The sequence below is a fragment of the Mercenaria mercenaria genome, chromosome 5 (assembly GCF_021730395.1).
Source record: "Mercenaria mercenaria strain notata chromosome 5, MADL_Memer_1, whole genome shotgun sequence".
Lineage (NCBI taxonomy): Eukaryota > Metazoa > Mollusca > Bivalvia > Venerida > Veneridae > Mercenaria > Mercenaria mercenaria.
In genome coordinates this window covers 59,118,823-59,144,599 of record NC_069365.1, presented here as the reverse complement: position 1 = coordinate 59,144,599, position 25,777 = coordinate 59,118,823, and the positions used below count along the sequence as shown (strand labels likewise).

The window sequence follows — 25,777 nt, the reverse complement described above, 5'->3', positions numbered from 1 at the left end:
GTGTTTGACTGGATAGATTTGCCTACCGAGGCAAAGTATTATGTTAAATGCAAAAACGGCAAAGGAATGTTCGGGAATTCAGATTTAAGATTCCGAATGCTTGCTTTACAAATGAAGTTTTAAGGGACAGTACTCTGTATGGACTGAAGAATAATCATTATTAAGTTGTTTCCCTTGTCCAAGTTTTTTTATGTTTACATCGGAAAGAAATGTTTATGCTTGTATATATTTATAGAACAGCGGTAAAAAAAAAAACGGTTGTTTGGGGTTTGGCGGCTTCGCCTGTAATAAGGGAGCTTTCCCGGATAAAGTGCTCGCTTGAGCCAGTACGTATGAGATTATATGTGTATAATACGAGTGTACAGTATTGGAATACTGTAAGCTTATTTTGTATGTATGCAAATTTGTCAAATATGCAAAATATTTAACTACAAATTTAAGATATTAGATCCAATACTTTCAACTAAGAAACCTTAGAGAATGATATATTCATTAAAATATTTTCTTACAAATTTATTTTTCCAGATTCATAGAGATGAAATTGTTGAACTGCCATCGGTTTTGGTGGGCCAGGTGGACTTACTCCCGGAGTTGCTGAAGAGATCCAGAGCAGAAAACACGTGTAAAAAGTATGAACTAGCTTTCAGACGTTGGGAAAATTGGGGTCTTCGTAATTCCTTAGGGAGAGGGGACATCTTGCCCGCTAAAGTTTTACCGGTGGCTATTTATCTGTCATCTTTGATTCAGTCTGCGAATACGCCTGCTCCTGTTGTAACAAGTTATTATGGCATAAAATGGTTTCACGAAGTTAATGGGTTAGTTTCACCTACAGATTCGAAAGTCATTGTCAATATATTAGAAGCTGTAAGAAGAATTTTAGGAAAGCCTACTAATAAGAAAGACCAGATTACTGTTGACATTATTTTGTCTATTTACAAATCTTTGTATCAAGAGAAAAATATAAAAAATTCAGAGGATTATTTCTCCTATTATTTTAGCGTATGCAGGTATTTTACGCAGTGCAGAGCTATTAAATTTAAAAATATGTGATATAGAGTTCGAGCAATCTTACATGGCAATTTATATTGAGAAAAGCAAAACTGGTAAGTATAGGGATGAACACTGGGTAATGATTGCAAAGACAGGAACTGTGCTTTGCCCTTGTGAAAATCTTTTTAAATATATTTCATGGACAGGTCTTCAGAAAGACGATTTTTTGTTTTGTAACTTATCTAAAACTAAGACTGGTTATAAAGTGAGAAATACTTGTAAACCAACTTCTTTGACAAACTTACGTAAACTGTTTTTGAATGCTTTGAAACCGCATGCGGTTGATGAAGCTAAGTATAGTTTACATTCTTTGAGATCTGGCGGGGCTACGGCCGCAGCCAATTCTGGTATTAAAGACAGAATGTTTAAAAGACACGGCCGTTGGGCTAGTGAAAATGTGAAAGTCGATTATATAAAAGATAATTTGAAAAAAAGATTGGCAGTTTCCTTATCACTTGGTTTATGTAATATATAAATAGTTCATCAACATTTTTTGAGTATATACATAAATTTTGTTTTGATTCTGAATATCAATTTGAAGTTTAGCTGCCAATTTTTTTTATCTGCTTTACAGCCCGTTCTTTAATTTCACATTGATCACCCAAGTGCTACTTACCAAATAATAAATGATAAAGTTGTTATTGTTTGTTTCTATTGGACACAGTATAAGTTTAAGGGAACACCATTCTCTTTTCCCCTTTCATTGAAAACTAGTGAATAATACGATCTCTTTCAGTGAAGATCGCGCAGAGGGTCGTTAAAATTACATGTGCACATGTAATATATTGTGTATTTGATAATAAATTACAGTTTTTCAGATTCACTAGTCTGATAAAAATATAACAGTTACGATGATAGTTAAGGACTGTCCGTTCTCTATTCAATGAAGTCGTTACATTTTGTACTTTCCGACGATTTAATCATCTCGTTTACAACAGTGTAGCTTTATTACATGTGTCTATAAATAGAAGTCAGTCAAGTGTGCGCATTATATCCATTTGAAAATTTGAAAATACGGAAGTAAACTGAGCTGCGAATACTATTTGAATATTTTGAAGCAATCAGGTAAGATATTTGTTTTGATCATTTTGTTATAACACTTAATCAGATCTACTACCTTATTTATTTAACTGTTGACCTACATATAGATATTGACGTTAAATATAAAACTTTATATCGAAATAACGGTCGATTTGAATATCTGTTTACAGATATTAAGCGTTGTGATTTAATTCAAATTATTGAGCCAAAAACCGAAATATTGCAATATTATTGACTTATTAAAAACCGGAGAAAGTGTAAATTAAATGTCACTTTGTGTTTCATATGTACAATTATCAGTAAATATTATAATAATAATGACCAAGACGAATAATGAGCACTTTGCTACGTAGTTTAAAGGTGCAAGGGAAACAATCCAGTTAATAATTATATCATTTAAGTAAAAGTGTATCGAAGGAACGTCACTATTACTTTAAAGTGTTATTCTTGCATGTATACCAGAATGTAGATAAACACTGTATACAATGTATGCCTAACTTCAGTATTATAACAGCACCGAACTTAATCGCACGCTTACCTTATCGCCTGCATCTGTATAATATGTTTCAAGATAACAAGTCTTACGTTAGTTTGTAATAATAGATTTACTGTTGTCACTTTACACACGTAGTGATTTAAACTGAAATTTAAGGTCTTCAAAGAATGGATGTTGTTTCTTTTATCTCCTTCCTTTCTACATTGTCTCCGCTATGTACATGTATGAGAGACAACTCAGCACCACAGAAAAGTAAAACTTTCAAGCGCATGTATCAACTGAAACTCCAGCTTTAATCTTTAAACTAAAAAAGCTACTTCATCTTACAAAACCGAAACAAATTTTTTATGTCTTCAGCACTACTGATGATGATTTAGATGAATTGATTCAACCAGTCGTGGCAACATTATGGCAGCTAAGTTTACGACCGACCCATCCCCTTCTGATGAGGATTTTGAAATCGTAAAAAATCACCAATATCCTCATATGAGAGAACTATTGCAGTTATTACTGACTGAAGTTCCGGCTCTGGTTCAAGACGCACAGCTGGAACTTAATGAGAACCTACTGACAGTAAGTATCATGTATTATAAACATAAACATCTTGAAATCTTGAGTGAGAAATTATAGTTGATTATATACTATAATATTTAAATACAGAAATAGTATGTGTATGTTACTAACCGAGTAGGAGGTTGTTATGAAATGAAAATACCCGCGCTCGTGCGAATCGTGACACCGAGAACGCGTAGCGCTCGAGGTGTTACCGCACGAGCGCGGGTATTTTCATTTCATGAACACCGATCTAAGAGGTAAGTAATCGACTTACACAACGTCATTTTAATTTGTTAGTTTTTATTTATTTATTCATTCATTAAGTCTAGATCTTTCCTTCTCCCAGTCAGAAAATAAATTATTTTGGGAATTACTTTAACTTCAGCAGGTAAATTGAAATATGTAAAATGATATAAAAAAAAAAATTGATGAAAGTTCTGCTAATTCGCCAATGTAAATGCATTTATTGTTTGTTGGGAGCTTTTTTTTTATCTTTTAATGCACAACTTCACACTTCGGCTGCATATTTATAAAACATTTTTCATGATCAACTTAGTTTCGGACTCTGCATTTACGGTTTCGTCGTGGTCGTGGTCGTTGTCATCATCATCATCATCATCATCATCTAACAACAATAATTAAAATGATTATCTTCTTCTTCTACTCCTCCCTGTTAAGTACTGAGCCGTGAATGTATCTTGTAGATGAAAACATGACGATCGTAATTCAAAGGTCAAAATATACAATATTTAGAAAAGAAGTATACATGATTGTGTAAATTCTACTTGACGCAGGTATTGTCTATTTTCCGTAAGTATTGACCTGGCACTCATTTTTCTTCACCAGTATTTTCGGGGGTTTCCATTATTTTACGAAATATTTGTATCCTGAAATAACCAATATAATTAACCAGTGGCACGGTGGCATAGTGGTAGCTGTCTGACTGCCACGCACGATACCACGAGTTCAAAGTCACCTCAGACCATTTTTTTAATTAATGTTGTTATTGATGTTACTTTTACTCTTACAATATCTGTGTAACATATTTCACGAAATCTGATTGTTTTTTCTTGGAGATCTAGTATTCATTTTCAGGAAACGCTGGTGAGAAATACTTTGTCTTTTTATCTAAGATACTTTTAATTAAATATGTATTATTCAATATTTTCATAACGTTTATAGACCATAAGGTTTGATCAGATAAGTATGGCAATATTTCTACCGATAAAATTTGGGGGGAAATGGTCAGTACGCAGGAGTTGGACAAAAAATGCAGTTCAGCAGCTGAACGTTTTGTCGGCACAGCTCCTTGCACATGTGACATTGTGAAAATTATAAAGAAATATATACACAATATTTATATCGCTATTTAACTTCAGACACCGAGAATTAATTTACGGAAAATATACGGAATATTCTTGAGTGTCAGGTCAATACCTAGGGACAATAACATGGCATTAAATAAATATTACAGTTTGAACCCATCTAACATTCTTTCACGTGCTCAGGTATGTTATAATACCTATGCACGAGCGCAGGTATGGTATGATACCTGTGCACGTGCGCAGGTATGGTATGTAGGTATTCATTTTGGTTATTAACCCGCAGAGAACAATAGAACAGTTGTGTAATGATGAAAATGAACAGTAAAGAGACAATTAAAACTACCTTCATATCTTACATTTAATATGTTGGAGACACATGACTTTGGCTAAATAGATATAAACCTTTTCATGAAAATGCAGACATATAAAAAGCGTCAAGTATACACAAGGGAAAGCATTAAATTTTAATTACAACTTCTAATATAAACACGCCCGTTTCATATATAGTTCCGAAAACGCACATTAATCTTAAATACAAATTTTTAGTGCGATATCCTTAAAGATAATATTCACGGGATAGCTTATAACCGTTCCTAAATCAATATCTTATTATCGATTAAAAGTTGATGCTTGAATTTGTTGTTAATTGACGGATACCTCTACTCGACATCTTGATTGAACTATTTTTTTCTATTCTCTAATCCCCTAAATACAAATGGTCTCACGTGTTGGTAAATATAAAATTACGTGACGCTGACTTTTTGAAATGGGACATTATAAAAAAAGATATGTCTGGACGGTATATTTGATAAATTTTCAGAAAGAAACAGATGAAGAAGAAAGATTGAGAAAAAAACTGGAAGAAATACAAAAGCAAAACGAAGAGCTGGAGAAAAAGCTTGTACAGAAAGAAAAACATCAAAATGATGTAGGTTCAAGATATCTTCAAGCAAAGATAGTAAAACTTGAAAACCGTTTGAACCACGAAGAAAGATCGAAAGTAGAAATAGAAAAGAAATTGAAGACAGACTTGCATGATTCACAACAAACAATAGACTGTCTAAAACAAAAGGTACAAATGGCAGAGAACGAAACTAGAAGTATAAAAGCTGAACTTGCGAAACGGGAGAGACATGATGCCTGTTTAAAGAACGAATTAGAATCGTATGGCAATTTGGAACGTCAGTTTAACAAGATAAGAGAAGAACTGAAGAACACAAAAGCTGAACTAGAGGAAACAAAGTCAAGGTCACTTGGTTTATTTTATAGTTAATAATATCTTAAAGTAAAATGTATTGTAACCAATACTGTATTCAAGCTTATTGTAACAGCATGTGTACACAAACTGCACTTTGATAAAAGAAACTAAATGGGTCTTAGAAGATTTTATGATTGGTTTTTGTAGCTAAAACACTATTCAGTACATACCAATATCAAATGCTGTACTCTGTGTTTGTTGTCATGTAGTTTATACTAATACAATCATTCTAGTATTCTTATTATAGACTGAGTAAATCAATGGGTGACAAGCTTACTGACAACAACCCAAACATCGCTGATCTTAGTGATAAAAACAGACCTACAAAACTTGCCGAACGTTATCAAGAAATCTACGACAACGAATGGACAGATGCCTTTGAAACTCTTGATGAAATCTATCAAAATGAAGAAAGAACGACATCCATATTAATCCACATTTTGATGGTATGTATAAGCACATTATAATTTAAAATGAAGAAATAAGACATATAGGCAAATACTTATACTGAATGTAAATGATAAGTCAATGCCAAGTATAAAGCGTAATTTGTCAGTTTACTGCAGTCGTTTGCGTTAGACACATTATGATGGTGTTTAACCTTTAGCCTGCTGGCGGCAAGTGATTCTGCCTTTGCGACCAGTGTAGACCAAGATCCGTGCAGGCTGATCATGGTCTGCACTGTCCGCTATTCAGTCCATAAATTTTCAGTGAACGCCCCTTGGAATATTATTGTATTGCCCAAATTGAATAATGGACCAGTCCATTTGAGAAACTTAGCAGGCTAATGGTTAATAATGTTTAGTTTATGATAAGTAAGTAATTATAAAATGTCAACTCTTCAACAATTGATGGCATAGGGTAAAATACGTATACAATATCCAGAGAGAGCTACTGATAAAGAGATTTATAGTTATCTTTTCAGATATGATATTCGCATGCACCTTTTATTTTGATTGAAATTACAATAATACATACATCTGGGCTCGCATTAACCAAGGTTTAAAGTCTGAAACTGCGACTTCAGAAAAGTAAAATGTTCAGTTTGTCATAATTTTGTCTGTAGCATGTTTAGCTGAATATGACTGTAGATGAAAGTTTGCTGTGTCAACATTAGCTGCAAAGTTCTATATTTCACAATGTAAAAGCAAAAATTAAATTTGGTGTTGTATAGTCAAAGATTCAGACTTTAAACTTTGATGTTTTAATCTTTTAGGGAACGAGAGACTTCTGTGAAAGAGAGGCGGAGTATCAGATGCATCAAATACAAAATGCAATCATTCAAAATACATCATCGGTAAGCTTAAAGATTTCATTAAGTGAGTTATCCGACAGGTTCATGCCTGCCCCTGTATATTTAATACATATCATGAATAGTCGCATTTAGCTAACGAAAGCCAGTCCGGAGCACCGATCTATGGATCTCGGTGTCGTGAGCTCGATCCCCGGGTGGGGCGCATGTTCTCGGTGACGACTTGATAAAAGACAGAGCGTCTGAAATCATTCGTCCTCCACCACTAATTCATTTGGGGAAGTTGGCAGTTACTTGCGAAGAACAGCTTTGTACTGGTACAGAATCCAAGAACACTGGTAAGGTTAACTGCCCGCCGTTACATAACTGAAATACTGTTGAAAAACTGCGTTAAACCTAAAACAAATATGTAACGATTAACATTAACTTTAATAATAATAATTTTGATAACATTTGAAATGACTTGTTTATAGTTATACGATAATATGCCAATGTTCTTTACTTCAGCCTGGCAAAAAAGTGCCGACCAATGTGCGGAAGCAGTTAAAGGAATGCAGGAAAATTACTGCAGAGACTTCCGGCAAAAACTTATATCAGGTATATTTTCTTATTACAACTCTAGTTGAAGGTTTAGTTCAACTATTCGAAGAAGAACGGGAGCTATTGTACTCATATATTCATCGGCTCCGACGTCGGCATCTGCCCGGCGTCCTGACTTGATTAGGGTTTATAAGCTTGTATCTTGTAACCAGCATTGATCGATTTGAACTTCACTCTGAAAATCTGACATGCAATGCACAGGTTCCGTAACTTCATTTTGCATTTTTACACTAATCCCACTTTTCGAATAAGCAATGCTTGGTAATTTTTTATATGTAGGCTTTTGTCTTAGTAATTACAGATCGGAATGGATTGAAACTTGACCCACCTGTTCATTGTGATGATCTGACAAGCAATGCATAGGTTCCATCTCTTTATTGTGCATATTTATACAGTTATGACCCTTTTCCGACTTAGCAATGTTTAGTTATTTTTTTATATTTATGATGTTGTCTTAGTTACTACTGGTGGAAGCAGGTTGGAACTTCATGCACTTGCTCATTGCAATGATTTGACATGCAATGCACAGGCCAGAGGTTTTGCTTTTTCATAGAGTTATGCACAAGTTTTAAGGGTCACAAGGCAAAATTTACGTAACAGGATTGATAACTCTGACAATTTGTTTCAAAAAAATTATTCCCTTTTTCACACTTCAAAAATGTCCTACATCACCATTTTTGTATTTTAATACCTCTGGGACCGACAGAGATACCATGTTGAAATTTAAAACAGGCTTTAAGGATCATGAGACACACCAGGCTTCATGACACTTCCTTTTACAAAATTACATCCCTGTTTGCTCTAAAATCCTGTCTTGTTCATTCAATGCTGTTTTCCTTGATTGTACCTGGAACGACATTCCTTTCTGTATTTTGTAATCTATGCACGCATTGATTTAAACTTCATACGAATCCTTTGGGTTACTACTATTCAAGTTTACACATCGAGTTACATGATTATTCCGCTTTTGGACTAAGAATATGTTGGCGTCTCTTTTTGTTGGCCATGAATATCTCTGAAACCAATGAAGGTATTGCATTTGAACTTTACATTAACCTCTAGTACCATCAAGTTCATATAACAAATTCAAAAATTCGGTCTGCTATTTATAACTGATTGTCTATCTTTTCATTATTTTTTATTAACATTTAGGAAAATTATCTTAAATCCGTTGAACGGACTTTGATATAACTTGAAACCGTGATGATACATTGTACATGTAGTATCTCCCTTTTTGTATTTTTCTTCATTTGGAACATCTTAGAAAAAGTGTTTGGCCTCACTGAAGGGAATTGAATATAACTCGATATAACAAGGAGGCAAAGTAAAATTGAAAAGAACCATAATTCTATTTTGTCTATTTTCATAATCATATTCCTTTTTGTTCTAAATGTTTCACATTGTCAAAAGTTCAAACAACAGTATTGCAATCCTCTGATAGAAAGTTAGTGTAAATTGATACAATGCTAGATTTCAAACAAGTCAGTGAAAAACATGAGCAGCATAATTGATTATAAACTTCTACCCTTTTCCTGAATTGTTCACGTGCTTTTAATTTAGGATTATGATATCAATTTTATTGAAGAGAACTTAAAATATATGGTCTATAAAGCAGTGGTAAATTTTAAAATAACATTTGAAAAGCCTGAATAGCCACTTATCCATGATCAGAATTTTTTTGTGCAACTATTTTGTACGAATATAATACGAAAACAGGTATAATGGTATTGTTCTGACATATCAGTTCTGTTTGGGCATAAATCACTTGTAGTGATATTTCAGTTATTTTAGATGTTTTATTGTCAAGTATTTTAGAGAGTCAAGCCTTGTCCTCTGACAGTTTTTGTTTGATACTTCTCGTTTCGATAACTACAAACGTTGACGCGACCATCTCGTGTATGTGAAGTATATGTATAGTTTTAAAATTTATATGCGAATCAAAACACAAGGCTGTTGTCTATTATACTATTTGCTTCTTTCAATAAACGTATACAGCTGGCGACATGTACATTGCATTAAAATAAATGCAAAAATGCTTTATCATACTGTGCGAGACATAGAAAATGTATTTGTCGGTTGTTTTTCAGAAATACAATAAAGAACTTCTGAGTTCAAAATCCTCGACAGCAAGACGAGCAGGACGGGTGCCCGAATTTGTGGCAGCTTGTTTTAATATGTGCTGGTTAATGGCTGTAAGTAAAAGAAAATATTCAGTTATCATAACTCTGCAAAATATTTATAGTGATACAGATAAAACCCTTTATCCTTGTGATAATGGAAAAGATCGTTTTAACCAGTTGAAAATACATAGACTATCAAAACTTATTTTCAAAGTTTGACATTCACATTTCATATGTGTTGATCTCTCATTTTCCGAATGTAAGATTAAACTTTTCGTGTTTTTATCCTATTTTAATAACACTGTCTACTTACAATTTAAAAAATGAACGAATAAAAGTTATTTCCCTTTAACTAGTGTATCGTAAACTAGCAGTAAACCTGGCAATCTTTGAACTGAAGTAATAACATGATCGCCCTCTGATTGTTTATTTGTTTTGGATTTAGCGCAGTTCTTCGACAAAATTTATGTAACTAATTAATTAACTTATTTCCCACTATTTCTAACATTTCGTTATATTTTATCATCAAAATACTACCATATAGTTATGATTATAGGTGCAAGATCCACCAATTGTCTTTGGCCAAAACGTTGATCATGGAGACACCTTTAGTACTGATATGTATAAAGCCTACACTAGAACCGGAAACAAAGTGGATTTTGTTGTGTGGCCAGCACTTAATCTTCATATGGACGGACCAATTTTGTGCAAAGGGGTAGCGCAAGGATACACGGAAGTAACAAGACGGTCAAGATCAGTGCCTGCTAAAAGCAGAAAGAAAAATCAGAGCTATGAAACGACTCCAGAAAATGATACGGATACAAAAAAGGATATGAAACTGAAAACTAATACTGTTATAAGGAATGGTCGAGCCAACGGTCGTACGTCCGATGAAGGTCTAGAGAATAATGAATCAAGTACCAGAAAAGCAGATAAAAGTCACAGAAATACTCCCGTTGCCAGGCAATCACGTGCAACCTTTAAACCAAAAAATCTAAGCCATAATGGCTATACCCCTCCTTCCAATCCCAAACCATCAGAGAATGACGTTGATATGTTTTTAAGATGGAGAGAAATGTTTGGTCCAGAAGAAGCCAGACGACTTTTAGGACAAGATTATGACATATGCCTAAAGTACCTGAAAGAACTTGGTATTATATGAAACAATTTACACCTAAAGTGAAATGAGGATGATCTTTCAGTTCAGCTGTAATCAATCCGTTTTCACAATATGAATAATTAAAATATGTAATGATGAAATCAGTTTTGGCATCATTTAATAAAACATGCCTGATATAAAATAAATATAACTGTACCAAGTCTAGAATGAAGTCAAAATAGCGATATTTAATTCTAATTTGATATTCATATTTTTTAAGATTATAATAGACATTCGTTATTAAAACATTAAGCTTAAGCTCGGTTTTATAATACATTTTCCCTTTTACTTAGTAAAAAGCTAACAATTTTGATTTGAAATACTCTAAAGTGCGTGACTGACGATAATTTGCATAAATACCATGCATTGTTTAAGAATAAAATTATTAGACCCGAAAGTCCTACCTTTGTGTCTTATTCACCAGCTCTGCGATGCTACTGGGTGTGCTATAAAGACGTTGTTTCACCTTTTGTGTTTTTGTTATATTTTATTACTCATTCGTTGTTAGCAGACCGTTATATGTTAAGTAGCATGTACAAACAAAAAGTTATTAGGGAGTAAATCGCTACTTTTGTGTATAAACCATTCAATCAAATTATGATACATAAGCAGAACTGACTTTCGTGTTTGTGTTATTTCTAGTCCTTTGCAATCATGGAACCCATACAATTTTATTTCATTTTGATATTTTGTTAGCTTTGGTTTAGTGCCTTTTTTCAACAGTATTGTTATTAGCCTTACCAGTGTTCCTACCGGTGTTCGTAGATTCTGTACCAGTACTAACGTATTCTCACCACGTAACTGTTCTCTGCTTAATATGAATCAGAGGTAGAGAAGAAAATAAACTAAGACACAATGTCTTTCATTAAATCATCACGGAGAACAAACACCTCGCCTGGGGATCGCACTCACAACCCTACAATCAAAACATGTAGATGAGCGAGCTCTCTCCCTATTGCGATAAGCGGACTTGCGGGCCATTTATGTCTGGCATATTTCAGTATATATAAGGGACATCGTCAGCTATTATATTGCTTGTTTGAGTTACAAGCCTACAATTGATGTTCTAAATAAAAACTGAATACTATTATACTGGTTGCTATGGAATGTTTGTTGGGATTTAGGAAAATCGACATTAGCAAAGAATATATTATAAATTGAAATATGTTTAGACTGTCATAACATTCAGGCACCGTAAAAATAACGTATTTCCAACTTATTCTAACGCCTGAAAGCGTCAGTCAGAACATTATACTAAACAGTGTTGAAGCTAGCACATAGATAATTTATTTATTTGAAGACAGTCAGTGATATAGTTCTCTTTTGCGAATTAAATGAGATTTTCCTATATACTTCCATTAAAAACAACTTGTTTAAAATAAGTTTAGTATCGTATCATGTTCACTGCATTGTATTAGGTGAGCTTTCAACCTACCCTGCTGAAAAATTATGCAAATATATAGAATTCAATTTTATGTAGATGAAAGTTGATCCATACAAGACAAAACTGTATTTTAGAATAACTAAACCTTTCTGTACAACTTTAGGCATCATTGGTACTGCAGCTGGCAAGATTTACAGATAAACAGTGGAATTATTATAAACTATTTCCCTGCAATTGAAATTACATTTAAGATGTGTACTACAATTCAATCCGCCTAAGGTATTTATTATATGTTTACAAATATTAGAAAATAAGGGGTACTACTCGTGCGTGCTTGTCAATATACGTTTATACAATTGAATTTCATATATTCAACAAAATCAATGGTGCAACGAAACGCTCCAAAGGTAATCGTTGAATAGATAACAATTTAGGAAAGGAAGTAAATCACTTAATCGATATTTAGTTAAATACTGAATGCTTGCAAAGTAAACAAATACAAAAGACAAATCATAAAAATGCAATTGAGTTATAAATGACATATTTTATGTGAGACAATATGCGAAACATGTAAGTACTGCATTTACTCCTATACACTGCAATATATGATATATTACTTCAAATATAAGCATATAAATCATTCATTTCTCTTCTTTTAGATAAGTGTTTCGTGTATTTCTGTATAATTTATAAGCTTTTAAGGACACAATATGCGTTTGACATTAATCATGCATGATAAATTATTATATTAGATTTTTTTTCAAAAATCCCATCATGAATGAATTATAGTGCAACGCGCAAATAAACGCATTGATTTTTCCCTGATAAAAGTTAGATTTAATACAACGATAACTATCAATATTTTATTGTAAACACATGACTTGTAATATACGTCGAAATATTCTTTAACATTTTATTAGAACTAGTAAATATATGAATGAAATTACATCGCTTGTATTTAAGAGAATATGGCAGCCAATATCAATGAATTCAAAGTATATCACAAACATACAGAACTTGCAAATATGGTGTTAATATCCAGACGTCTCCTTTCGAAAAGGTCAACATGTCATGTAATATGATTCCCATGAGTAGTGCTCATCATGTAGTATCTAACCTGTTATAAACTCCTGCACATGCAAAGTTATTCATGGACAATGGAAGATATCAGAACTGAAAATGATGATGATAGATTTGAGATGTATGATTTATCAATGTCGGTTGTATCTCTTCTGGACTACATACTTAACACAAAACCTTTGAAAAGGTACTTCAAAGACCTAGATTCACTGTCATCTAAAGTAAGGGAAGATTGCATTAAAGAAAAGTCCCATGTAAGTATTAAATAATTGCTTCCATTTAGAATCATTACTTTATCATTGCAGAAATGATTGTAACATACAATGCATGTAAACGTAAACACATCCAATATGCATTCGTTTCACTTCTGCAGAAGAGAACATTTCAGATAGCACATGTATAATAATCATTTAAGTATATCAGATTTTACTGTACATTACGACAAGGAAGCTTCATTACAGATTTATGATTTATATTATTGAATAGCTGTTGAGCTGTTGGACCGTTGCATTAAATGTGATCAGAGTGTTTGAATCAGAGGCTTTAAAATATCTTGTACATTAAAAGGTCGTGAAAATCAAACAACGCTTGAGAAAATTAGAGCATGAAAATGACTCTCTTCGGAAACTTCTTGAACAAACGGATTCAAATCGAATTCGCTATCGTAGAGAAAGAGATGATATAAGAAACGAAATGCAGAGGCTTCGCAATCACCGAAAGTGGCTACCGCCCAACGTACAAGAACTAGAACAAGCTGAAGAAGAGCTTAACCAACTTAGGCAAGACTTCGAACGTCAGAGAAATGAAAATGCAAGGAAAGTTAAAGAATGTGAGATAGCGAGTAATAAAATCATCGCTTCACAAAAAAGGAAAATCCAGCACTTTGAGAATGAGCTAGACCGACGTGACCTGACAATTAAGGAATTGAAAGAAATGTTATACGCTAAAACAACTAAACCAAGAGAAAGAACTGAGACGAAGATGAATATGGCAGAAATAGGGGAAGAATTATCTAGCTTGAGATATCATTTGCAACAGACTTTAACAAAGTTAGATGAAACGGAGCGTGAACTAGAGGAAACAAAAACAAGGTAAATAATTAAATGAATTATTTATCTTTTTAGAGACACTAGGTTATTTTCTACGATTTATTTTCAAAATACATGTATATCACTGATTTATTTTTAAATGATGCTAATTATCATATTACATGAAAATGTATATTAAAACAGTGCAAATATCTTTTCAACTCTTTTACATTTTGAAGGCTCAGTAAAGCAATGGGAGACCGGCTGACTGATAACAATCCAAACATTGCTGACCTTAGCGACAAAAATCGTCCTACAAAGCTTGCCGAGAGATATACTGAATTGTATGACAATCAGTGGACTGATGCATTTGACTTCATTGACAGATACTTTCATACGGAGGAAGATACAATCGGGACTCTTTTAAAGATTTTGCAGGTAAATTGTGTTATTACCAAAATACCTCATATGCAAACAACCTTGGGTATGCGTAAGTGATTGAGACAACATTTATGTATACAATTTTTGTTATATTATTGTAACAGTGCATGTAGACAACATTTATGTATACAAATTTTGTTATATTATTGTAACAGTGCTTGTAGACAACATTTATGTATACAATTTTTGTTATATTATTGTAACAGTGCATGTAGACAACATTTATGTATACAAATTTTGTTATATTATTGTAACAGTGCATGTAGACAACATTTATGTATACAATTTTTGTTATATTATTGTAACAGTGCTTGTAGACAACATTTATGTATACAATTTTTGTTATATTATTGTAACAGTGCTTGTAGACAACATTTATGTATACAATTTTTGTTATATTATTGTAACAGTGCTTGTAGACAACATTTATGTATACAATTTTTGTTATATTATTGTAACAGTGCATGTAGACAACATTTATGTATACACTTTTCTATATCCTCTTCTGTTTGGTTTATTACAAACCGTACATTTTTCATATAATTATACATTGTTTAATACATTGATTATGTTCAGGCTGATGATTTTTCTTTCTTTGACTTATAGGATGCCATGACATTCTGCAACAGAAAGGAACGTGAGCAAATGGATGTTTTACAGCGTGTGCTAAAATTTTCAGAGAATCATGTACGACTGTTATTGTCTCATTAAGCGTTCATAAACATATATTATCCTAGGCTTTGTCTGTATCAGTTGTTTGTCTTCAACTCTATGAAGAACTAGTTTTGAAGAACTTTAGAAGGACGAATCTTTTAAACAAATTTTGATTAGACTGACTCTTTTTTACACTTTTATTTTGACATGATAATAAACCTTTTGATCTGACAATTAAAATTAGTTTTCGTGATACATTTGTTATTGTTAATCAAAACTTTTCCTGTTAACGAAAAATTCTTTGGACATCTATGCATTAAACAAGATATCAAAGTTCAAATGAAAGTACTTGACATGAAATGACATATTGTAATTGAAATAACTGGCTGTCCATAGATACTGCTTGTTTTCTTAACATCGTTTCCGTCACTTTATATTTGTTTAAAGGTTGCATCTATTTTTTCAGGAACATAAAGTTGTATCCAGTGATGTGCCTAAACCTGTAAAAGATTGCAGAAAATCGATGTCTTCGTTTGCTGTTCGGAATTTGTATAAGGTATTGAATCAGACGACGATGATCTAAATTAATTAGCGTATATTTACATAGTTTATAGAAAAATTGTAGCATGAAAACATTAATTCTTTATCTATGTATGAAATATAATGACCGTTCGATAATTGTTTCTGGTCATTTTCAAATATACCGCATTATGTTAATTAAACATGATTTATTTGATGATTTAAATCAATTAAAAGTGTAAATCCATACACCATGTTAATATTAATTTCTGTAACATGTGTTATGTCTAACTGTGCTTTACTCGCACTTTTTTCATGTCTGAATGTATCCATTTTCAGATATATTTATCACATCTTAGACAATCCGAAGATCCAACATTAAGAACAGCTTTGGATATCGGTTCATTTACAAAAGAATGTATTGAAATATGCTGGCTTATGGTGGTTAGTACTTGAACTTTTCAATGTTGGAAAGAAATTTTACTGAAACATTGTTACCAATTCATTTTATTTTTGAACGTACAATGTTCATTTGGAAACACTTTAGCAGGCAACATTTTTGAACGGCCAATATGATAAACATTTAATAAAATCTGTAAGAAGATCCTTTGAAAGCATAGAATGCAACCAAGTAAATTAATTGCAAACACGATTTTATCCAGTCTATTAAAGAAAGTAAATAGAATATGCAAAACCCCTCACGCTTAAGCGGAATTCTATTATATAGTTATAGTAAGAATATATTTAGAATGTTTATGTACATATGTTATTTCATCGTAATTAATAATCATCTAGCGTTATTCATGGTGCTTAAATTTGACATAAAGCATATTCTGACAACTCATTTATACATTTACGTTTGTCATAATATATTCACTTAGGAAAAAATCAATGTCTTCGCGTGGTTAATCATTTGTTATACCATGGTTCAGATTTCAGAAGCGCTAAAATTGAACCAAGAAGGCCTATTATATTTTCATTCTATCATGTTCAATAAAATATAATGATAAGTATAAATTATGCTGAACGCCATTTATTCGAGTAGTAATGAAACGGACGTCATATGGCATATTGCGTCATCACTATATCATTATAATGTTCTCTTACTGGTCCGCGCGTCAACCGTTGATTACCGTTTATGTTTTTCATTCATGATTAATCAATGTTAAAATGTTAAAATTGTCATTTAACCGGAAGCTTAACTTTGTTTGGAATTAAATTAATGGTGATATATTACTTACAGATCCAAGACCCACCTATTGTTTTCGCTCCAGTAGTTACCAGAGGATCAGGATTTAACACTGATTTATATAAGCCCTACACTAGCAGCGGGACACACGTAGATTATGTAGTATGGCCAACTTTGCTTTTACACAAGGATGGCCCTGTTTTGGCGAAAGGTGTGGCTCAAGGCTATCGGAAGAAATCCGCTGGTGGTGATAGGTATAGAGGTTCCAGTATCGAAGGCAGAGGCAAATATAACAAAATCTCTAGCCATTCGAAAAGTGGCCGGCAAAGATTTCCGGAAGCGAGTAATGAATCACCAGATTGGAGTGAGTATGCTATAGCAACAACGAGAACATATAGACGCGACGGACAAACAAACAAAATACCACTCGGTTTTGATCAGGTAAATCCTTACTACAACTATGTAAATGTCCACGGATGGGAAAGCTTTAGAAACGGTATAGGCCAGCAGACCTATGAGAGGACTCGTGTGATTGGAAACAAATCATACCATTAAAGTTGCTGTTTCTTTGTTTCTTTATTACGTTAATGCGTAGAATATCATTAATTTCCTGTTCAGAAAACCGAGGCTGATATCATCATCTCTGTATACAATATTTCATCGCAAATTTTGTGATATATTTGTAGCCGCAAATAAGAAATTTGTGTAAATTTTAAATAATTGCTCTTATTTCCTGAAAGTTGTTGACATGTATTGCTGTTAACTGTTGCAGTATCACTAAATGGCATGTACTCCTCTACATCTCTTATATACCTATACCTTAACGTAAGAAAAACGCTGATATACGAAAGGTGTTCAACCTATATTTGAACACTTTACAAATATACGTATTTATCTTGCCTCCTACAAGATTCTTGCATTTCTATTGGTCAATAGACGTCACGTGGAGACAGGATATATTCCATATCCTGCTAGTACATTTCAGATATGAATTTTGATTTAAAAAAAAAAATGGCTGCCGCTTTGTTAATTTACAAAATATTAGATAATAGCGTGTAAGTAAAGCTCTCGCCTGATATGGATTTCCTCGACAGCGTATATCCCGTATCCTGTCACCAACAAGCAGTGTAACAAATAATGTTCAATAAGCTGTATTTCATTGCAAAATTGTTCGAAGTTTTATTATTTGAGAACCGTAACACTAATAGATCATCCCATTCATTGACCAAGATGGATAATTTATAATTAGTTTATTTGTCCAGTTTCGTAGAGTTCTTTCCTTTCTATTTCAAATCATTATAGCGTCCTTATGGATTCCCATAAACCATAGGCTATTGTAGCTGCATACAGAAATTGTGGAATCCATTCCATGGGAGTTATTAAATTGACTTATGTAGTGTATCATGGGATGAGGAGTATTGATAAAGTATAAATATCAAGTGAAATCATCTGGAAATAGACAACCCACATTTTACCATGAACTGTCCCTTTGAAATCTATTGACCGACTTTTTTTATATAAGGTCTTATGTAATAACAAATCATAGTTTGTTAATATAAGACTGAACTATGCAGAATTATTCCTATGTCTTCGTTTTTCTTTCTAAAATGACTAATCTCAACCTACGCGAATGCGTTATTTTGGTATTTTTCTAGGATTGAGCGTATAACGTGGTATTTTTCTGATAATGTTTTTAAAACTTCCCGCTAGAGAAACCACTATATTCTCTTTAAATATATAGTCAAATGGTGTGACAACAATGAATCGATCACAACATATACATTTCTAAAAGTTTACATTTTATGACAATTTATCCAATTTTCTAGTTCTAGTGAATGTCTTTCCGCTTTGTTTAGGTACTAGTAGAGATCAGGCATTGTACTGTCGGTATCGGTTGAAAGAAAACACGCAAAAACTGAAACCTTTGAAATGGCGCGTGTCAACACGCTTAAATGAAACCTTTGTTTATGGCATGCCAACGCGAAACAACGAAACATTTCAGTTTGTTTTGGCGCGCGCGCCAACACTGTAAAACGAATTCCTTGTTGCGTTGACACCTTGTTAGTTTCATTTTGTGGCACTGGCACGCGCGCCAAAACGACACACAAATCTTTCAATATTTTGCTATGCCGTGTAGGGGCGTGCGCCAGGACGACACAACGAAATGTGCTACATAAACTGCGAACACGCCAACGCGACATAACGAAATATACCACTTGATACCTTGTTATTATAAACATATAATATTGTTTAGTTAATACAACCTATGTGCGTTGTGAGAATCTTCTAAAATGCTAAATAAAAACCAATACGTAATGATCTACGTGGGCTGATCTAAAAGCAATGTCACTGTAGCTATAAAATCGTGTATAGGAAAGGAAATATTAAAAGTTATAATTATGTTTCTGTATTAGATTTATAGTCTGGCTATTTCCTCGTCCTTCAGCAAACGTGATACCCACCAGGCACGAACACGCCTCATGTTTAACTTAATTTTAATACTCTTAAAACAGTCCTATAGCTCATGTCCAAGTCCTCACACAGAGCTCTTACTGTTTAACGTCGATCTTCATTGATTGCGTTGGAAATAAGAGAGACGTTCTTGTCTTAATTTTAGCTGGACATGCGAAATAGCTAATAGCAACAAGACCTAGTTTTCGTACATTCATCATTTTAGAATTCTTAGCAACTTGTATGTGTGAAAAAATAACTTCATTTGAAATATGTTATTATAATGTTGCTGATCCTTTTAAATCCATATATCCATTTCCTTGTCAGATTCGTTCATTGCTTGTATAAAACATGACATTTTTTAAGGATGATTGAAATTTTTGGTTGCGGATTTTATCCCGCTACCAAAGTTAAGTGTATTTCTGACAATCATGTAGCATCTTTATTTGATTCCAAATCACATCCAAAGGATGTTCATGTGCTACACAAAGTAGTCCCATTCATGAACAATGCGGATGAATTATCAATGATCAAGCAGTTCTTATTCATCCTCTATCCATTCACATTGGCCATTTAGATTATATAAGATCTGTCAGTGATTAGGTATTCCAGCCCATGGTTGACTTCCAGCCAGCTGTTCATGTAAGGTCAGACAGAGTTTATCTTAGATATGAGGCACATTAGTATTTGTTTCTTATACATGTATATTCATAGATTGGCATTTAAAATGAAAATAAATCTAGCAAAACCCGCAACCACCAGACATCTCAAGGCTTTGATTCTACAATAAAGATGTTTTTATGCTTTGTAAGCTTGTAGAACGTAAGTTTCTAAGATATATAAGAGCAACAAAAGCACAGGTCAGCGGACTCGCTTTAAGGGCATTTTCTTCACCACTGTTTAGGCATTTTTGAAGTCAAAACAAATTGGGAAAAGTGAGGGGTGGGGTACTTTATAAAAACATAATTTCCCACTTATTGATATAGGGATTTTAAGTCTTACATGTTAGTGTGAATACACGTTGATATTGTAACAATTCAGGGTACATTGAACTACTTCACACGTTTCATCCCTGCCTCTATTAAAGCAAATCACGTGACGATGGTAAAAACCTATGTGATCCTAAAAAAGCGGCATGCTTAATAATTAATCAAATACTTGCCATAATCTACTGGCAAATTGACCTTTAGGTTCATTGCAGTATGCGATTCGTCAAATTGAAATGCTGTCAAATAATTTTATTGTTTACATTTCTAGCAGATGCGTGTCATTATATAAATTACTGCATTATGTTTCAGTATTTTGTTCGTTTTACAAGCAAAATATGTAATAAGCAATGTTCACATATCCTCAGATATTTGAGGGTACACTTCCACAATTATTTTGCGAAGTCTGGAAGGTATTAATATTTTCAGGGTTCACAATCTTAAATCTCTCACCTTGAGCTGCTGCTATACTTAATAATTCAGAAGTATTGTTTAAATTAACCTTGAACAAATTTTATACAAAAATTGTCTAAGTGAATTTTTATAGCTGCTGTTTTCTAATATTTTAATAAACATTTTAAACTTATAACAGAATATATCAACAATTTTTTTATTAGATCTACATTTAACTGTTGCTTTTTGTGTATACGAAGCTTACTGACAAGTTTTCAAAATTCACTGGAAGCTGGATTTAATAGTTATTTTTAATTGACAAAAGTCCTGATTAGGTAAAAGTACCTTATCAACCACATTATTCTTGTATACTGTGAAAAGTGTACAGACTTATTGTTCTATTTTTGAATGATGCTCGTTGCTGATCATTAACTATTATATGGAAATTCCTATTCAAATAAACCATAGTTTAACTGATGATTTTTGTAGTTGAATAGCTTAGTTACTCCCTGTATGTTCAACATAGTTATTGGGGTATAAAAGTTTCCCCGAAGGTTTACATCAGCCAGATCGTAATGCCAGTATTAACCACTTGCTTTCTACTGATTCGACATAATCTTCAAACCACTTGGAGTTTCCCTAAAAACTTACATCGGCCATAGCGCAACAATATCAGTATTACAAAAGCATAAATGCCATTCATTTTTACATGTTGGCATTAAAATAACTCAACTGATTTTTTTTTCAAAGGAAAAACTCATTTAAATCTAAAAGAAATCTGCGATTAAGATTTTGAATATATTTTGCTGGTTTAATGACACATAATTATGCTTTAAAATGGAAAGAAAAAACGTTTGGGTTACCATGCAAGAGATGTATGTAGAAAAAAAGCTTTAGAAACTTGTGATTTTTGTTGTTTTCAGTTCTTTCTATTTTGAACGATTCTTTCTAGATAAACTAAAGTGTTATGTCAAAAACTTTTATTTCAGTTGAAGCTTATTATCATATATATCAGTCAGGAAAATGTCAGAACCAGAACTTTTCTACTTAATATATAGATATTTGAAATTACCAACCCCTACCTCATTGTGCATCTTACATCAGATTAAAGCAGGTACCGTCACTTGCTTCTCGCCGATGCGGGTTCGAGCCTCACTTTCGGCGAAGAATTCATTTGAGGAGGCCATCAAGCTGGTTTATGGAAGATCGGTGGTTCTACCGAGGTGCCCGCCCGCGATCAAATAATGCCCGGGTCAAAAATACGCTTTTAACAGGACATATACAAGTCAGCGTTTCCTATTTGCTTGATGCGATTAAAACAATGAAAGTTTAGCTGGTCACATTAGATACAATGGTGAACGCGATAATTTGATTTTATTGATAAACAAACCATGCCTAAAGGGTCATAGCACTGAAATTATGTACAAAAATGGCAAAATTATTTTATCACAAATATGCCTTTACTGCTATCGGAATATGACATAAAAGGGATAAAAGCATGCAAGTTATTGTGTACCGTCTATGATCATATATTTGTAAACAAAACGTTTATAGACGCGCGATTTAAATATCGATCAACGTGTAACACTATGACTATCCTGTCAAATCCAAGTGACAAACACTAGCAGATCAAAGAAGAGGGATACACAGCACCCACCGCCCCTACCCCACTTCACACACAAGTAAAATATAGTTGCATAATTAGATTTCAGAACTTTTAGGATAAAGTTTCGGCTCTAGTTTGATTTTGACGTTTGAGAGTTAACTTCGTAGACTCATCTACCAATTAGGGAAATCAGCAAAATTTGTTTTGCCTTATTCAGACAAGAATCACTTATAACTACATGTATTTAGGATGGCATAGTCATAGCGTTGCGGCTTGTTATACAGACGAATGGGGTTCAGTACTCCGGCGAATCTTTTTATTTTGAGTTAAATTTTTGAGGTGTAATTATATTTATTTTATCCTTTTAATGTTATATTGTGAGTTTCGCCAGCTGTGTCACTGGATTTCTGGAGTCAGAGTTCACGGTACAAGTTAGTTATACTTCAACATGTCATAAAATGGCATGAATTATAATTATTGATTGGACTGCATGAACATCTTTGATGAATTTAACAACCTTCAACTGTCCATTACTTTCAAACATTAAATATTATTGTGAAGTTTACGCATCATATATATGTACCTTCCGTAAATTTCATACCCATTCACCGAGATAATATAGGTGCCATGGTAGAGGAACAGATGACATTCTTCTATTGTCCACACGAATCATGTCTGCACAAATACATTGAGAATGTGTTAAGGGATTGTTAAACGTTAAACTTGTGTCGGAAAAGACAACGAGCAGGCTGTCACAAGACAATGCACTCGGCTTTTGAACGTTGGTAGCTTTAGACAAACATTTATATTTTTAAGATTTAATTATCTCGACCTGTTATTTCAAGAGCACGTCTTTTTATTTCAAGCACACGTCATCTTATCATGAGCAAAAGATTTATTACTATGAACGCACGACATCCCCTCTCATGGATCGACATCTTATTTCGAGCGCTCGGTTTAATATCTCGAGCGTTTGACATGTTATCTCGAGCGCTCGCCTTATATTTTTGAGAAATCGAGATATTATGTCGTGCGCTCGAATAACAACTCAAATGCTCGAGATAAATTACCTACAAGTAATGTGTTTTACATGTACCATAACATATCAACTGTACAGATATGTATAGTGAAGCTCGTTTATTCAACAGTATTTAGATTATGTTATGGCGGACATTTAACATTATTTGTGTTCCTGGACTTTGTTCCAGTAGTAATCTAGCTGTTCTCCGTAAGTAAATGCAAACTGCACCAAATGAATAAGGGATGGGGAACAATTGATTTCAGACACAGCATCTTCTATTAAACCTTCAAAGAGAACAAACGGCTCACCTACGGATCGAACTCTCGGCCTAAGAATCTGTAGATATCGTTGAGGTATTAACTATCAATCGTTTATTATTATATACTATATATAACATTAAAGCAGCGTGAATTACTTATACTTACAGTTTCTGACAGGGGTCAAATTAAAGGTTTTCATTCAAGTCAGGTTACTTTTTATTTTTAAAAGATGTCATAGTGTCAAATGTTATTGCTCAGCAATGTTAGATCGCGTCAATTAAGGTTAACATGAACGCGAACCTTTAAAGCAAAGTCTGGATCCGCCAATGTGAAGAAAATGAAGTAAATTGATTTTGCGAACTATTATTTACGTAGTTACGGTTTATCCTTGACATCTATAGGAAAACATTCATGGGACGAACCAGTTTAAACAACTATAGAATAGAAAACGACGTTTCTTGGAGATAGGTCGTAAGTACCCTTGATATTTTCAATATTTATATTCAAGAATTGCATTTGACATTAAATTTCAGGTGCAGAGTAAGAATTGAGTAAACATATATTTAGTAATGTAGCTCGATCTATTATTCGATACGGTGGTACGAACGAGGATTTAATTTCTGTTGCTTAATTCATGGACCCTACGAAAGATAAAAGGTTATCAAGTATTTATACGTTCAAACAGTTCGTAACAAATTTAATAGGCCTACTCTGTATTAATGCGTGGCAAAAACAAGTTTAATTTAAATATTTTATTTCTAAACATGTTAGAAAAAAAATCCTAATAAGTGGCTGACATATATATACTAGGTATATATAACTCGGCCGGGCTTTTCTTCTACCATTAAGAATATGACCCTGGTGTAAGGCAGTAACATGGCGTGTAGAATCTTCAGAATTATGAAATGTATGATTAACGCTTACACAATCAAACACGAGACAAAAGAATATCTGTGTGTGTGTCTTTACAGTTGTCAGAGTTCGATTGGGATATTGCGTAGTTGCTGCTGGTATTTTTTACTTTTATATTTAAAGTTCTTGTAATTTATACACAATATTTATAAACAGACATAAGTATTGCTTTTGTATCTGCTACATTTTACATAAACAGGGAATCCAACCTAATTTCTGTTCTTTTTTATTAACAGATACGCACTTGCAAGTTTATTGTCTTCACACTGTGGCATTAAAGCATTTGCCAGACGTTCTTCTGTTCTCGTGCGCGGCTTGCTGAATGGCTAACAGGTTCAAACGGGTTCATAGTGGTTAATGTACAGATTTGTCTACTCACATCAAAAACATATATTGTCGTCGCTTTTAAAAGTTTATTCATAGTAGTTTAAGTTAGAATTAATACATTATTTATGCTTGATTGTAAACAGGAAAGTCTGCGGCTGATTTTAAAGCAGATGCCTCCAGATTTGGCTAAAAATAATCTTTCTTTCAAATTGAAGTTTGGTCATATTATGAACATTAGAATATGAATTTTTGTTTCTAAAGTATTTTAAAAGTTCCAAATCAAGAAAAAAATGACCGCGCCGGGAATCGAACCCCGGACCGCCGCGGCAAAAAAAGACATTTTCCTGTCGTCGTAACCAATAGCGCTATAGCTGAAGTAGTGAATAATGACTTCCAAATATAGATATTTATAATCGAGACAGTTTACCTAGAGTAAAAGCGTGACAAACGCTTTTCGATTTTCATCGTAAAAAGTAGTAAAAACAGCGAATTCTCATGTGTTTCCGTAACACAAAGTTTGTCAGTAATTAAGTTTTTAAGCCTTCTTAAGTTATATAGCATTTATTTCCAGATATCTAAAAAAATTATTTATTTTTTGTTGTCGAACGATCTGGAGGCATGCCGCTTTAATCTACGATATACACTAGAAGTTGCTTGGTGAAATGAAAGT

The 25,777-nt window shown here is 33.2% G+C and overlaps 1 protein-coding gene across 1 annotated transcript; it reads left to right on the top strand.

Moving 5' to 3' along the window:
• The first annotated feature begins 1,979 nt into the window (after window positions 1-1,979).
• LOC123526426 (uncharacterized) lies at window positions 1,980-21,458 on the top strand. The gene is made up of 15 exons (XM_053544628.1): window positions 1,980-2,115; window positions 2,945-3,160; window positions 5,288-5,715; window positions 5,973-6,171; window positions 6,942-7,022; window positions 7,485-7,574; window positions 9,665-9,769; window positions 10,254-10,853; window positions 13,350-13,574; window positions 13,888-14,411; window positions 14,588-14,786; window positions 15,396-15,476; window positions 15,910-15,999; window positions 16,302-16,406; window positions 17,206-21,458. The coding sequence occupies exons 2-15, from the start codon at window positions 2,996-2,998 to the stop codon at window positions 17,704-17,706; spliced, it is 3,393 nt and encodes a 1,130-aa protein (XP_053400603.1). The 5' UTR covers window positions 1,980-2,115; window positions 2,945-2,995; the 3' UTR covers window positions 17,707-21,458.
• Window positions 21,459-25,777: the final 4,319 nt, after the last annotated feature.

What these genes read in the sequence shown, in the direction of transcription:
- LOC123526426 (XM_053544628.1), top strand. Translation starts at nt 2,996, where the DNA reads ATGGCAGCTAAGTTTACGACCGACCCATCCCCTTCTGATGAGGATTTT. An exon ending in TATTAATCCACATTTTGATG is followed by an intron (nt 6,172 to 6,941) that starts GTATGTATAAGC and finishes TTAATCTTTTAG; the next exon opens with GGAACGAGAGACTTCTGTGA. An exon ending in CCGGCAAAAACTTATATCAG is followed by an intron (nt 7,575 to 9,664) that starts GTATATTTTCTT and finishes GTTGTTTTTCAG; the next exon opens with AAATACAATAAAGAACTTCT.